This window comes from Staurois parvus, unplaced genomic scaffold, assembly GCF_062004578.1.
Source record: "Staurois parvus isolate SC_StPar_1 unplaced genomic scaffold, SC_StPar_1.0 ptg000144l, whole genome shotgun sequence".
Taxonomy (NCBI): domain Eukaryota; kingdom Metazoa; phylum Chordata; class Amphibia; order Anura; family Ranidae; genus Staurois; species Staurois parvus.
In genome coordinates, this window is record NW_028317940.1 from 1,705,374 (window position 1) to 1,721,510 (window position 16,137).

The 16,137-nt window shown below is 47.7% G+C and overlaps 3 protein-coding genes across 3 annotated transcripts in view; all 3 read right to left on the reverse strand.

Annotated features, from left to right (window-relative positions):
• Window positions 1-16,137, reverse strand: part of LOC149465062 (uncharacterized) — a 93,426-nt gene that overhangs the window by 73,028 nt on the left and 4,261 nt on the right. The window contains 3 exon segments of the mRNA XM_089673793.1: window positions 4,795-4,975; window positions 15,505-15,636; window positions 15,694-15,934. Of these exon segments, the coding sequence (XP_089529919.1) occupies window positions 4,795-4,975; window positions 15,505-15,636; window positions 15,694-15,934 (554 nt within the window).
• LOC149465066 (uncharacterized) lies at window positions 1,514-2,774 on the reverse strand. The gene has a single exon (XM_089673715.1). It carries the CDS (start codon window positions 2,743-2,745, stop codon window positions 1,720-1,722), a length of 1,026 nt encoding a protein of 341 aa, XP_089529841.1. The 5' UTR covers window positions 2,746-2,774; the 3' UTR covers window positions 1,514-1,719.
• On the reverse strand, window positions 3,262-4,404 carry LOC149465067 (uncharacterized). The gene is made up of 4 exons (XM_089673728.1): window positions 4,231-4,404; window positions 3,915-4,012; window positions 3,616-3,819; window positions 3,262-3,462 (listed from the first exon to the last, which is right to left on the reverse strand). The coding sequence occupies exons 1-4, from the start codon at window positions 4,313-4,315 to the stop codon at window positions 3,277-3,279; spliced, it is 573 nt and encodes a 190-aa protein (XP_089529854.1). The 5' UTR covers window positions 4,316-4,404; the 3' UTR covers window positions 3,262-3,276.

Sequence of the window (16,137 nt, forward strand, 5' to 3'; positions counted from 1 at the left end):
TCCTCTCCAAGTCATTAAGGTTTGGTGGCTGACGTTTGGCAACTCGAACTTTCAGCTCCCTCCACAGATTTCCAATCGGATGAAGGTCTGGAGACTGGCTAGGCCACTCCAGGACCTTAATGTGCTTCTTCTTGAGCCACTCCTTTGTTGCCTTGGCCGTGTGTTTTGGGTCATTGTCATGCTGGAACACCCATCCATGACCCATTTTCAGTGCCCTGGCTGAGGGAAGAAGGCTCTCACCCAAGATTTGATGGTACATTTCCCCGTCCATTGTCCCTTTGATGCGGTGCAGTTGTCCTGTCCCCTTAGCAGAAAAACACCCCCAAAGCAGAATGTTTCCACCACGTTTGACAGTTGGGATGGTGTTCTTGGGGTCATAGATAGCATTCCTCCTCCTCCAAACACGGCGAGTTGATGCCAAAGAGCTGGATTTTGGTTTCATCTGACCACAACACTTTCAGCCAGTCCTCCTCTTCATCATTCAGATTTTCAGTGGCAAACTTCAGAGGGCCTGGACATGTGCTTTCTTGAGCAGAGGGATCTTGCGGGCACTGCAGGATTTCAGTCCTTGTCGGCGTAGTGTGTTACCAATTGTTTTCTTGGTGACCAGGGTCCCAGCTGCCTGGAGATCATTGACAAGATCCTCACGTGTAGTTCTGGGATGATTCCTCACTGTTCTCATGATCATTGACACTCCGCGAGGTGGGATCTTGCATGGTGCACCAGACCTAGGGAGACTGACACTTGTTTTGTGTTTCTTCCATTTGTGAATGATTGCACCAACTGTTGTCACCTTCTCACCAAGCTGCTTGGCGATAGTTTGGTAGCCCAGTCCAGCCTTGAGTAGGTCTACAATCTTGTCCCTGACATCCTTGGACAGCTCTTTGGTCTTTGCCATGGTGGAGAGTTTGGAATATGATGGTTTGATTGCTCCTGTGGACAGGTGTCTTTTATACAGGTAACAAAATGAGATTAGCAGCACTCCCTTTAAGAGACTGCTTCTAATCTCAGCTTGTTACCTGTATGAGAGACTCCTGGTAGCCAGAAATCCTGCTGAATGATAGGGGATCAAATCCTTATTTCCCTCATGAACCTGCAGATCAGTCATCATTTGTTAGACATGCATTTCTGCTGAATTTGTTGTTGCTATTCTGTCTCTCAGTGTTACAATACACCAAACATTCGATTTTTAGACCGATCATTTCTTTGTGAGTGGGCGAACATTCAACATCAGCAGGGGAGCAAATACGCATTTCATTCATTGTATACAATGGATGGAATTAAAGGAAGCAACAGGTATACAGATCTGTCATCGGCCGTGTGCGGGGTACAAAGACGGTGACTGATCTTGCCACGGCACGGCCCTGCGGGCATGCTCGAGGTGCGATCTGGGAAGGACGTCATAGGACGCCCACCAGTCCCACCCAGCCGTAATTTTCCTATTGGCCGGGCAGGAAGGGGTTACAATCTACTCCACGGAGGTGACCTTTGATGACGGATTCACACAGGCAGGTGGTTTTCTCTCGGCACTTTATTTGGAGTGATCACACGGGTCGGCTCTGGGCAGCTTATCAGCGTAACCCATTGTGCTGAGATTTAGGCGTGTCTTGCTTGTGGCACAAATGTTTCACATCGAAGATTTTCCTACATTCGAGCAAATGTATGGATTCTCCGATATTTGCCAGGACGAGTCTCCTTCTGCGTAACATTTCCCTGAATTCAGAAATACGGCTTCCTCCCCGTGTGAGATTTTTGGTGTCTGACAAGTTCTGATTTTTGCAAAAAACCTTTCCCGCACTCGAGGCAGGAAAACGGCTTTTCCCCCGTGTGGTATAACTGATGCACGTTAAAACTGGACTTCTGCGAAAAACATTTCCCGCACTCGGGGCAGGAATATGGCATCTCCCCCGTGTGTGATCTCAGATGTCTGTTGAGATGGGTCTTCTGAGAAAAACATCTCCCACACTCCGGACAGGAAAACGGCTTCTTCCCCGTGTGCAGCCTTTGATGTATGTAAAGACCAGAGTGGCGTGAGAAACGTTTCCCACACTCGGGGCAGGAATACAGCTTCTCTTCTGTGTGAGATCTCTGATGTTTATCAAATTCTGATTTCTGTGTATAGCATTTCCCACACTTAGGGCAGGAAAACTTCTCAGCGGTGTGCAGTTTCTGGTGTATGGAAAAATAGGACTTATGTAAAAAACGTTTCCCGCACTCAAGGCAGGCATACGGCTTTAAATGTGTGTGAGATCTCCGATGTATTTCAAATTCTGATTTCTGTGCACAATGTTTCCCACACTCTGGGCAGACATACGGCGTTTCCCTCGTGGCATGCGGCTTTCCCTCCGTGTGTAATCTCTGATGTCTAGCAAGATGAGCCTTTTGTGCAAAACATTTCCCGCACTCAGAGCAGGAAAACGGCTTCTCCCCAGTGTGAGATCGGTAATGTTTGATGAATGTTGATTTATGAAGAAAACATTTCCCACACTCAGAACAGGAATACGGCTTCTCAACAGTCTGAGATCTCTTACGTTTAGTAATACAGAATTCAAAGCTCAAACTTTCTCCACTTTCTGGATTGGAGAACGTCTTCTCCCCCTGAATCCCGGCCCCATCCCCCACAGTACGAGGTTGCTCAGAGTCAGAGGGATTCCATGGTCTCTCCACACTGGGAAGTCCACCCTCCATAGTGGAGCTCATTGTCTTTTCTCCGGCACAATCTCCTGGGATGTCCTCATCTTCCATTTTACAACCTGGAGATAAAGTGAGACGATCCTTTACAACTAATGATACTATTCTCATCAACAAATAGATATGGTCTCTTATTGCTTCTCCCAATACTTTACATACTATTCATGTTAGGCTGACTGGTGTATTGTTTCCAGGTACGAGGTTTCTTCAAGAAGTTTCTGCATTTTTTTTAACACATACATACATATATATATGTATGTAGAAGTGTGCGGAAACTTTTCGAAGACCCCTTGTATATATCTTGGCCCTTTTTAGAATGCTGGCACCACGTTTACTTTTCCCCAATCAATTGGTACCATTGCAGTCAGTAAGCTGTCCATAAATATTAGGAAATCTGCTGGAAGAAGAGGGACCGACCTAAGAAAGGCTCAGTCTGTGTTCTCATATCTGTGTTACTGGAACTAGGAGTGACACCCAACCTAATACTGCCAGCTGAACCCCAGGATGGGTATCAGTACAGGGAGGGGACCATTACCAACCTATTATTGGCTGATATCACTCAGCTCCCGCCCTACTTTGGACCAATCAGTGAGCAGTAACAGAGCAGAGATAAGAGAAGAATATATTCTGGTCACCTGTGCTGATCTCTGTAGGAGTGTCCTCCTCTATGAATGTCCTCCTCATTCCAGCCTCCTCCGTATATTGCTGATCATCCCTCACATACGTCTCTTCTACTTCACCCTCAACTTTCATGTTCATCAGATCTTCACCCTAAACCAACAGAATGGCAGAAAATAACATCTGTAACATAGAAGGATTTATGATGTGAGATCACATAGAACATCTCATCTTGTAGAGTCCACACATCGTCTCCACATGTCAGTGTTCCATCACTTTATGTTCCCGACCCTCAACTCCACCGACCTGATGATGGTGAGGGATGGTGTGACCTTCCTGTGTAAAATCCCAGGAATACAGAGGACGGGGACATCTCTCTGGTGGGTTCCTGGTATTAGGTGGCTCCATCACATTTTTGAGTTCTGAAAACTTGAACATCATCCCATACTCCTCATACTGCTCGTTATACTCTTCTTTGATACCAATATTATAATTCTCAAGGTTTCCACTCTAAAATGTATAATAATACATTCATTTCAGCAAAAAAAGCTTCTGTACAAATCATTACTATCAATCTCAGCTACCAGTGATTGTTCCTCATCTACCTGATGATGGTGAGGGATGGTGTGACCTTCCTGTGTGGAATCCCGGGAATACAGAGGACGGGGACATCTCTCTGGTGGGTTCCTATGACTGGATCCATCTACCTGATGATGGTGAGGGATGGTGTGACCTTCCTGTGTGGAATCCCGGGAATACAGAGGATGGGGACATCTCTCTGGTGGGTTCCCATGACTGGATCCATCTGTAGGAAACACACACACTGACTGAATCCATTGTTTCTATGTGTTTATCAGATGATGGGGGATCTAGGTGGATCCTCCATACTGCTCTCTCCTTTCCAATAAAGTCTCCTCTTACCCGGTGATGTGAGGGGCGGCTGATTGTCCATCATGACGTCCTTGTAGAGGTCCTTGTGTCCTTCTAAATACTCCCACTCCTCCATGGAGAAATAGACAGTGACACCCTGACACCTTATAGGAACCTGACACACACAATGATACAGTCACCATCCAGACACATCCCTTGTCTGTTACTGGAGAATGTCCCAGAATTCCCGGCACTGCTCACCTCTCCTGTCAGCAGCTCCATCATCTTCTTGGTGATTTCTAGAATCTTCTCCATGTTGTGTCTCTCAGGGTTTAGGGAGTCACATGGAGGCACTGTGATGGTCATATGATCACCTGACTTCAGAAGAGGAAATCTCTGTATTGGGGAACCAATAGGAATATCATGTTAGACTCCCAGAATCCTCCTCACCTCTCCGGTCAGGTCTTATTAATAGAGATGAGTGATGTCATGTGACCTCCCAGAATCCTCCTCACCTCTCCGATCAGGTCTGTGTTTTATTAATAGACATGAGAGTGATGTCATGTGACCTCCCAGAAGCCTCCTCACCTCTCCGGTCAGGTCTGTGTTTTATTAATAGAGATGAGTGATGTCATGTGACCTCCCAGAATCTTCCTCACCTCTCCGGTAAGGTCTGTGTGATGTCATGTGACCTCCCAGAACCCTCCTCACCTCTCCGGTCAGCAGGTAGATGATCTCCAGGGTGAGGTTTAGTATCCTCTCAGTCATGTGACTCCGGTCCTCCTCCATCCTCATTGGTCATGTGATCTATACAGGTTTCCAGTAGACCAATAATTGATAACAGAGAATGATCTGGACTGTACTGGTTGTACAATATTGGGATGGGGGGGGGGAGGGGGGATATAAGGGGTTAATAGGCAGGTTGCCCTCTGTGGGAATCGGCACATGTGGATTGGGTTACTTAGGGATTGTTGTGTTTCTTGCTCCAGGAAAACCTGATATATTTTGTCCTTTGTCATGGAGGCAACCATGTATGTTTGAAGAACCAACAGTCCTAAATATATTGTCAGACCCTGCAGACTACACAGGGTGTGTTTCTGACGGGGGGGGGGGGGGGGGGGTTTGGTGATCAGGCAGAGTGTTGGCTGGGTCTGGTGATAGTGATTGGACAGGGAAAGCTCATTCATAATGACTGATTCATGGAGGGGATTTATAGGGATGAGATTTGGGGTGGCCTCAAATTTGATAAAACAAAAGGACATTGTCCCAGAGTTAGTTAATTACACTCATTGGAGTTGTATGGATGTGACGATAGAGGAAGAGGACAGACATGACGGTGGAGGAAGAGGACGGACGTGACGATGGAGGAAGAGGACGGACGTGACGATGGAGGAAGAGGACGGACGTGACGGTGGAGGAAGAGGACGGGCGTGACGGTGGAGGGAGAGGACGGGCGTGACGGTGGAGGGAGAGGACGGGCGCGACGGTGGAGGGAGAGGACGGGCGTGGCGGTGGAGGGAGAGGACGGACGTGTCAGTGGGGTTACTGGGTGTAAACAGAAAATAAGATCTTATTACCTCCTCTGCTGCCACTTCCACCAATGTCTTCCTATGTATACCTGACATCACTTCCTGTCTTCCATAGAGACTTCCTGTCTGGGTAGAAGTGAGATCACCTCTTGTGGAGCTCAGAGGAACTGCAGCCCCGAGAACTGTCTGGTAGTGTGACCCCGGCCTTGTGCTGGGTGTGTATGGACTGTATGTCCTCATAGAGGGGTCACCTCCACTCTCACCAAGGGGGACAGAAATATATGACTGATCAGGATGAGTGGAGGGATTTTTGCATCTTTGGTTTTGTAGGTCACATGACATCACTCTCATCTCTATTAATAAAACACAGACCTGACCGGAGAGGTGAGGGGGATTCTGGGAGGTCACATGCCATCATACAGACCTGACCAGAGAGGTGAGGAGGATTCTGGGAGGTCACATGACATCACTCTAATCTCTATTAATAAAACACAGACCTGACCGGAGAAGTGAGGAGGATTCCCTTGTCTGTTACTGGAGAATGTCCCAGAATTCCCGGCACCACGCACCTCTCCTGTCAGCAGCTCCATCATCTTCTTGGAGGCACTGTGATGGTCATATGATCTCCTGACTTCACAGTAGGAGACCTCTGTATTTAAACCTCAACCCATCATATCTGAGAACCCTCACCTGTGCAGTCAGGTCTGTGTGTCATGAACAGAGATAAGATTGATGCCATTTGACCCTCCCAGAATTTCCTTCACTTGAATACATTTCAGGTTGAGTATGGGTTTGTAGCAAACCAGTTCACAGAGCTTAATGAGGACATTCAATACCTCAGCAGTCGGGAAACAAAGAGTTATGCTTCGCTTCTACGCAGCTTGTCCTTAGTGCCTACTGGACTACCCTTACCCCTGCCCATTTGCGACTCATCAAACATACATGGACTGCCACACCATGCGCCTGTTATCCCTTTTGTAATGCCACAGCAGTCAACTACCAACGATACGCTTCCTGGTGTTTGGTCAGGAGACCCAGAATGGGCTTTGTTTTGAGGCAGCCCCTCACTATAGAAAGCCATATTGACAACGTCCTTAGCTGGGATAGGGGAAGCATAGGGAGTGCTACTGATAAAGTGCAGAGACACCGATCAGTGTAGGACTTGTAGGCACTGGCGGGTCTACTGAAGTACTTGGTGTTGCCGTGTTGGGGTACAGTTTCTTATATATACGCCTGTTCACCCAAAAAATCTTTTGTATCTGTCTGTAAGAACGAATCCCTAGCAAGCTTTTCAACTGTCAACACCTAAGCGACTTTTTTTTAATTAATGGGTTATTGCCATGTACCTTTCTGGGGAGCTCGAGATGATGAGGGTGGCCTCTTGCACAATTCCCAATCAAAGCACCCCTGGCACTTGGGACAGGGACCAGGGGCGGACTGACCATTTGGAAACTCGGGCACTGCCCAAGGGCCCGGGGTCAGTAGGGCGCCCAATGAGATGCCCCTGGGACCTTTTTCATAGGCTTTTTTGAGTTTGGGCAAGGACACAGGGGCCCCGTGATCCCTTATTGCCTGGGGGCCCCATGAGTTGTCAGTCCGCCCCTGACAGGGACTGCTATAGCAGTGGAAGGACACAGGTGCCAGGAAGCGGCATTTTTCTGCGTTTAACAGCGTTTTTCCGCTTTTGCGTTTTTTAGCATTTTGTTTTACCAAGAAAAGGTCCAAAAACACTGTTTTTCTGCATTTTACCGCATTTTTCAATGTTAGAGCATTTTTACAGCTAAAAAACTCCTCTAGAAAACATACTGGTTCTGGGGGGGTTTTCCAGCCAAAAAACATTGATTCCAGTCCACGTGTGTATGGACACCTAGGAGAACATGTTGGGGGGTTTACTGGCTGTAGCAAAAAATGTCAAAAGCCAAAAACAGTCACTGTAAAAACGTCCAGTGTGCATGAGGACGAAGATGCAAGGCAGACCTCAAGTTTAAGTAGGCCGCCAGGTGCCAGGATCTGTGGGCATGCCCCTGCATGCTTGTGTGCACCATGGCATACGCGCAATTCTCATTGTAACGGAACCGGACCCCGACTGCACTAGGGTATTTCTGTTAGGGCTCGTTCACACTAGGCTGTTTTGCCAACGCTTGCCAAACGCCCCTATAGCGTTTGGCAAGCGTTGGTCCGGTGTTTGCGGAGCGTTTTTAACGCTCGGCAAACGCTCCGCAAACGCCGCATGCGCGGTTTAGCGGAGGTTGCTAGGCGTTTGCCGAGCGTTAATAACGCCCCACAAATGCCTATAATGCATTTGAGTGGTGTTACCGCTCCGCAAACACCCCGCAACCGCATCGTAACCGCACCGCAAACGCCGGCCGGGCGTTTGCGGAGCGGCACCATAGACGAGAATAGGAGGCTTCAAAGCCTCCTGACTCGACCAGAGGCGTCCGTTTTGCCACGACGCAACGCGACGCGACGCAAACGCTCCTGTTAGAACAGCACCATGTGCTGTAATGTGCAGAATTGGCAGAGGCGTTTGGGAAGCGGTAAAAACGCTTCCCAAACGCCTCTCTGCCGCCTGCACACAAGGCTAGTGTGAACGTAGCCTTAGACTCCCGCTTCCCTGTCCAAACACAGATCCATGGACACCACCGCTGACTATACAGGACGAGACAGCAACAGACTTGTATTAAACCAGGAAATAAGACTGCTTTATTTTAACACAGACACAAGATATATACATTCAAGGGAACAACCCACCTCCCTGCATAAGGACTCAGGGCGGGGCAAACCAAATCTAGCAACCAGAGACACATCAACAGACAGTCCCATCTGGAGGGCTGCTGGAAACGCCCCCCCCCCCCCACCAAGCCAATACACAAACACATACATCCCCTAATAGTTTGCTCCCAAGCCAGACACACAATAGAACAATAGGACCACATGGCAGTAAACAATGAACAACACCCACACCCCACCTATACATGTCTACACAATATCAGGACATTCCACCCTGTACCCCTAACAGGCACAGGGTGACTTACACATAATAGGGATATGGGGAGCTGAGACAGGGGTCTCCCCACCTCTCCAAAGAGGACTGTGTTCCATGGGCCCCCACCCAAAGTCACTCCCGTCACACTCATTCTTCCATGTCTTGTTAAACACGGAATGGCGGAGTTCATTCTGTCATTTTTGCCTAAAAAACCTCGAAAATATATAACCGACGTGGTATTTTTCCCCATTTAATATCATGCAACAACAGCCCTGAAGAAGTGGTTCGGGGTCCTCAAACAGCTATCTGTATGATGGCGCCAGCCCTGCAGGTGAGCAAGTCAGCGTGGGAAGGAAGGGGAGGCTTCCTCGCTCAGGAATCCTCTGCCACTACTTGTAGTGGGCACACCCAGCCTGGGGGAAGTGAAAGCGAGGCTGAACTGGCCCGAGCTGCGAGGACAGTGCGGACACTAGTTCAGGGAGCATGGAGACCTGTCAGAGATTAGGTTGACTAGGTTACCCAGGCGCCATGATGCAATTTCTGGTCGCCATGGTGGCCTGGGATTTGTTGAGCCCATGGTTTAGAGCAGTCAAACTGGCGGCCCTCCAGCTGTTGCGAAACTACAAGTCCCATCATGCCTCTGCCTTTGGAAGTTATGCTTGTATCTGTCAGTTTTGCAATGCCTCATGGGACTTGTAGTTTGGCAACAGCTGGAGGGCTGCCAGTTTGACACCCCTGCTCTAAACCATGGGCTCAACAAATCCCAGGAGTAGTTTAGAGCATTTAAAACCTAAGTGTAGATAAACATAAAGAAAAATCAGCACAAGGGACAGAACTTACATTTAGTATGATGCCTACTGCGTGCGGATTCTTCTTTCTGTAGAAAACTTCATCCATACACCCCTCCCCACCACAGTCTTCTTCTGGAAAGTGGTACTATGCCCACCCTTTCCTTCCGGCTTCTCTGAATGGAGGAGTGGTGGTTGATTGATATCTCCGCCTCCTCCGTTCTGAGATCCTATGTCGTTCATAGAAGCTGTAGTATGGCTTCTATGAATGTTGGATATGGTATGAAAGGTCTCGGACAGCCCATTAGGTATATGGCGCTCCAGAAGATTACTGCCGTGACGATGGGGGCATTTGGACAGAGGAAGCGTTCTACTGAAATAAAGACGAATCAACACAAGGTGTCCAGGTGCGGGGGCTGGGGTCTTACTGGTCAAATGTTAACAAACTCGTGTGTTTACCTCGCCCCTGTTGAAGTTGGCTAGCTGTGCAAATGTCCATATTTTAGTTCATGTCCAAACTGCAAATTTATCAATTTTTTATCAAATATTACACAAGGGATGCATTAAAAAGGAATAAATGTAAGTTATGTCCCTTGTGCTGATTTTGTTTTTTTTTTTATTTTCAAACATGTGCTGTGTTGTCCATACTTAGCCGCAGCTACAGCGAAGTGTAAAGTCCTGCTTATGAAGATCCTCGTGGAAAGACACGTTCCTTGTCTTTTCACCTCTCTTCTCTGTCATCACCAAGTAACCAATTGTTACAGGGTTGCATTTCTGACACATTTTCGTGCAATCCATTTTGACATTTCAATAAAGTTTAAGGACAATTGTGACAGGAGTGACTTTAGGTGGGGGGCCATGGAACACAGCCCCCTTTGGAGAGGTGGGGAGACCCCTGTCTCAGCTCCCCATATCCTTCTTATGTGTAAGTCACCCTGTGCCTGTTAGGGGTACAGGGTGATCTGTCCTAATATTGGGGTGGGGGGGGGGCGTTGATTGTTTAATGCCATGTGGCTGCATCCCATTGTTCTATTGTGTGTCTTGCTTGGGAGCAAACTATTATGGGATGTATGTGTTTATGTGTATTGGTATGGTGGGGGGGTGTCTCCAGCAGCCCTCCCTACTGCTGGGACTGTCTGCTGGTGTGTCTCTTGTTACTAAAGGTAGATTTCCCCGCCCTGTGTCATTATGCAGGGAGGGGGGGTTGTTCCCTTGAATGTATATATCTTGTATCTGTGTTAAAATAAAGTAGTCTATTTCCTGGTTTATTTCAAGACTGGTGTCGTCTAGTCTTGTATGGTCTGCTGTGGTGTCTGTTGTCGGTGTTCGGACAGGGAATCGGTAACCTAACGGCAGTACCCAAGTGCAGTCTGGGACGGTTCCGTTACAACAAAGCATTGTGATACTGCAAAAAAAAAAAAGCCTACAAATTACGTAATTAAACTGTTGTGGCACTGTACCAACTGAAACGAAGTTGATGGCTTCAGTTTTTTTTCTTTTTAATTCTTTATTTATACAATCCACAGAAAAGAAGAGCAGTACATTCCAAGACAAAACCAATCAGGTACAAACTTATAATTGTCACGGGCGTGTAAAAAAAAAAAAAAAAAAAAAAAAGAGAGGCACATCTTAAATAGCAGTCAAGAAACACAGTAAGTAGGTCGGAGATTAGGTCTTTGTAGAACACATATGGCGGAAGCGTGTGTTAATAATGTGACTTCCCAAGGACAGTGTGGACCGAATTTCCCATAATTATAGAGCAGGTGTCTCCAAACTATGGACCTTCAGCTGTTGAAGCCTCTGCGAGTCTTGACTGTGGCTGTCTTGCAAGGCCTCATGGGATTTGCAGTTCCTCAACACCTGGAGGGCCATAGTTTGGAGACCCCTGTTGTAGAGGATGTTAGGAAGAAAAAAAGAGTGGGGACTAAGAGAAGGCCATATACCTGGAGGGCCATAGTTTGGAGACCCATGTTATAGAGGATGTTCGTCCCCACTCTTTTTGTTTTTTACTAACATTCTCTACAACAGGGGTCTCTAAGCTATGGCCCTCCAGGTATATGGACTTCTCTTAGTCCCCACCCTTTTTACCTAACATCCTCTACAACAGGGGTCTCCAAACTATGGCCCTCCAGGTATATGGACTTCTCTTGGGAAAAAAAAAAAAAAGTGGGGACTAAGAGACATCTATATACCTGGAGGGCCATAGTTTGGAGACCCCTGTTGTAGAGGAGGTTAGAAAAAAAAAGAGCGGGGACTAAGAAGTCCATATACCTGGAGGGCCACAGTTTGGAGACCCATGTTATAGAGGAAGGAAAAAAACCCAAAAAGAGTGGAGACAAACATCCTATACAACAGGGGTCTCCAAACTATGGCCCTCCAGGTATATGGACTTCTCTTAGGAAAAAAAAAAAAAAAGGAGTGGGGACTAAGAGAAGTCCATATAGCTGGAGGGCCATAGTTTGGAGATCCCTGTTGTAGAGGATGTTAAAAAAAAAAAAAGAGGGAAAAGGAAAATGAAAGGATATGGGGGTTGTCGGTGCCGTACCAAGGCCTTTCAGTGCCCAGGGAACAGATGCCAAACTGTGCCCAACACCTCATGCCCCCACGTTCTTGATCCTACGCCCAGCAGTCACTCGCTTGTCAAAATCACTGCCCGTCACTATTCCCACCAGCCTTGTAACAGAAGAGTCCCTACAGTAAACCATTGCACCCAAAGCAGCCACCCCTTGTCCCAGCCCTGCGGGTCGGGAAGGAAAGAGCAGCGTTCGAACTGCGTTCCGATGGCTCCCACCAACCAAGAGGCCCACCAGATGTAGTAGAATTTTTAGAAGTCCTCGCTGTCTCCCTGAGGTTTACTTGGTAAGCTCGGCAGGTGTTTCAAGGTAAGTACGTTAATCCTGCGTAAAACTGAAATCACACCAATGAAACTAGGTTGCCCTCCAGAGATGTGGTGAGATCTTCCATTCGCCATTTCTTTGATCTCATTAACCTTGGCCATCCATAGACCCACTGTGGGGGGGGGGGTCCCTGCATCTCCATTTCAGAGGAATACAAGCTCCGAAGTGGGAATGATTATGCCCACCTCCTCCACTTCTTCTGCCCCTTCACAGAAGCCTTTGTATTATGTGACCTCATTCACAAAATACAAAGGCTTCTGTGACAGGGCAGCAGAGGGGAGGGGTAAGGAAAGCTGCTCTGTGTGCAATAAACCTGTCAGATCTAAGTAATAAAGATAGGTCCTGGAAGTGACATGCTTGGACTTGACTCCTTGTGTTTCTGCACTTTCTGAAAAGCTGCTGAATTCCTAGAATTCAGCACTAAGTTCACAATTTAGATTTTCGACAAATGCCCCAAAAACAAAACCTAGACACATTCACTAATTACTGGTCACAATGCTGAGCATTCATTGTGGAACAATCTACACTCACCGACCTCTTTATTAGGTCCACTTTGCTAGTCCCGGGTTGTACCCCCTTTTGCCTTCATTCTTCGTGGCATAGATCCAACAAGGTGTTGGAAACGTCCCTCAGAGATTTTGGTCCATATTGACATGATAGCGTCACGCAGTTGCTGCAGATTTGTCGGCTGCACATCCATGATGGGAAGCTCCCGATCCACCACATCTCAAAGGTGCTCTATTGGATGGAGATCTGGTGACTATGGAGGCCATTGGAGTTCAGTGACCTCATTGTCATGTTCAAGAAACCAGTTGGCAATGATATGAGCTTTGTGACATGGCGCATTATACTGCTGGAAGGAGCCATCAGAAGATGGGGACACTGGAGTCAAGAGGGGTGGACATGGTCAGCAACAATACTCAGGTAGGTCGTGGTGTTTAAACGATGCTCAGTTGGTACTAAGGGGAGCAAAGTGTGCCAAGAAAATGTCCCCCACCATGACTCCACCACCACCAGCCTGAACCATTGATACAAGGCAGGATGGATCCACCAAACCATGACACCACCACCACCTGCCTGAACCGTTGATACAAGGCAGGATGGATCCACCACACCATGACACCACTACCACCAGCCTGAACCATTGATACAAGGCAGGATGGATCCATGCTATTTACGCCAAATTCTGACCTACCATCTGAATGTTGCACCTGAAATCCAGACTCATCAGACCAGGCAACGTTTTTCCAATATTCTATTGTCCAATTTTGGTGATCCTGTGAGAATTGTAGCCTCTGTTTCCTGTTTTTAGCTGACAGGAGTGGCCCCCGGCGCGGTCTTCTGCTGCTGTAGCCCATCTGCTTCAAGGTGGGACGTGTTGTGCATTCAGAGATGGTATTCTGCCTCCCTTGGTTGTAAGGAGGGGTTATTGGAGTTACTGTTGCCTTTCTAACATCTCCAACCAGTCTGCCCATTCTCCTCTGACCTCAACAAGGCATTTTACTCCACACAACTGCCACTCACTGGATATTTTCTCTTTTTCGGACCATTCTCTGTAAACCCTAGAGATGGTCATGCATTACTATCCCAGGAGATCAGCAGTTTTTGAAAAACTCAGATCAGCCCGTCTGGCACCAACAACCATGCAGTGTTCAAAGTCACTTAAATCCCCTTTCTTCCCCATTCCCGATTTGAACTTCAGCAAGTCGTCTTCACCATGTCTAGATGCCTAAATGCATTGAGTTTCTGCCATGTGATTGGCTGATTAGCAATTTGTGTTACCAAGCCATTGAACAGGTGGACCTAATAAAATGGCCGGTGAGTGTATATGGAAAATACTGTATATGTTTTTTGGAAAGTCCACGCAGGTCCGCACTGTGCTTCAAAGGCTTTCTGACCCTTCCGGAAAGAAGAGTTCACAAAACTTGCCCATGTAGTGGTTTCATTCTCAAAAAGAAATTCCTAGCCACCCGGCTGCCTTGTCAGAAGCAACACTAGTGGGGTTCTCCTGGCTCCCTCAGCCTTTAGTCCCAGCCCACCAGCTACACACGCCCACTTCTGGCCTCTGGATAGGGGTTCTCCTGGCTCTCATTAGATCTATAGACTCCCTCCAGTCCTCTGGACTAGCTACCTCAGCTTTAGGCTCCCCAGACTTGCACAGTGGTCCTGACTCTCCAAGTCCTGTGGACAAGGAATCCCCCTAACGTGTAGTGCGTTCTCTGGCTGGAACCCACATCCCTGTGAAGCTCTCTCCTGACTTGGAAGCTTCTGCTGAAGGTCAGGGGAGATCAGATGACACTGCTAGAGGGACCCAACCACCAGTAACTCCCCCCTCCTTCTCTCTCACCATGATGTCCTCCATGGAAGCTTCTGCTGAAGGTCAGGGGAGATCAGACTACACTGCTAGAGAGACCCAACCAGCAGTGACTCCCCCCTCCTTCTCTCTCACCATGATGTCATCCATGGAAGCTTCTGCTGAAGGTCAGGGGAGATCAGACTACATTGCTAGAAGGACCCAACCAGCAGTGACCCCCCTCCTTCTCTCTCACCACAATGTCCTTCATGAAAGCTACTGCTGAAGGTCAGGGGAGATCAGACTACACTGCAGAGGGACCCAACCAGCAGTGACCACCTCTCTCACCATGATGTTCATGGAAGCTTCTGCTGAAGGTCAGGGGAGATCAGATTACACTGCTAGAGGGACCCAACCAGCAGTGACCCCTCCCCCCATCCTCCTTCTCTCTCCTAGCAGAGGAAGCCAGACACAACTTTGAAGTCTTTAGCGATCTCTGATCTCCTTATAAACTGTTTCTTCCATGATAAAGATCAGAGGAGCGCTCAGCCACGTGTTTTCTGAGGTGTATATCAAGGTGTGCTTCTTCCCAGTGTGAGATCCCTGATGTCCGGCAACATATCATCCATAGAGAAGACATTTCCTGCACTCAGGACACTAATACACCTCGAGGGCACTGTGGATTCTCTGATGTTTGGTGAGACGAGACTTCTGTGAATAACATTTCCCGCACTCAGGACAGGAATACGGCTTCTCACCCCTGTGAGACCTCTGATGTGCATGAAGATGGACCTTCTCTGAAAAACATTTCCCGCACTTAGAACAGGAATACGGTTTCTCCCCCGTGTGAGATTTTTGATGTCTGAGAAGTGCAAATTTCCGTGGATAACATTTTCCGCACTCAGGGCAGGAGAACAGCTTTTCCTGTGTGTGGCAGATCTGATGTTCAACAAGATTGGATTTCCTTGAAAAACATTTCCCACACTCAGGACAGGAATACGGCTTCTCACCCGTGTGGGACCTTTGATGTTCAGTAAGATTGAACTTCCGTGAAAAACATTTCCCGCACTCAGAGCAGGAGTACAGCTTTTCTCCAGTGTGAAATCTTTGATGTAGAACAAGGTCTGATTTCCATGCATAAGATTTTGCACACACAGGGCAAGAATATGGCTTTTCACCCACATGTGATCTCTGATGTCTAAAAAGACTGGTCTTATCCGAAAAAGATTTACCGCACTCAGAACATGAATGTGGCTTCTCCCCTGTGTGAGATCTATGATGAACAGAAAGACTTAATTCGGAGCTAAACATTTCCCCACATTCAGGACAGGGAAACGTCTTCTCCCCCCGATTCCCGACCCCATCCCCCACAGTATGAGGTTGCTCAGAGTCGGAGGGATTCCATGGTCTCTCCACAGTGGGAAGTCCACCATCCATAGTGGAGCTCATTGTCTTTTCTCCGGCA

Coding starts and splice junctions, on each gene's coding strand:
- LOC149465066 (XM_089673715.1), bottom strand. CDS start 2,745: ATGGAAGATGAGGACATCCCAGGAGATTGTGCCGGAGAAAAGACAATG.
- LOC149465067 (XM_089673728.1), bottom strand. CDS start 4,315: ATGGAGGAGTGGGAGTATTTAGAAGGACACAAGGACCTCTACAAGGAC. Junction 4,013..4,230: donor GCCGCCCCTCACATCACCGG/GTAAGAGGAGAC, acceptor ATCATCAGGTAG/ATGGATCCAGTCATAGGAAC. Junction 3,463..3,615: donor CCATCCCTCACCATCATCAG/GTCGGTGGAGTT, acceptor CTGTTGGTTTAG/GGTGAAGATCTGATGAACAT.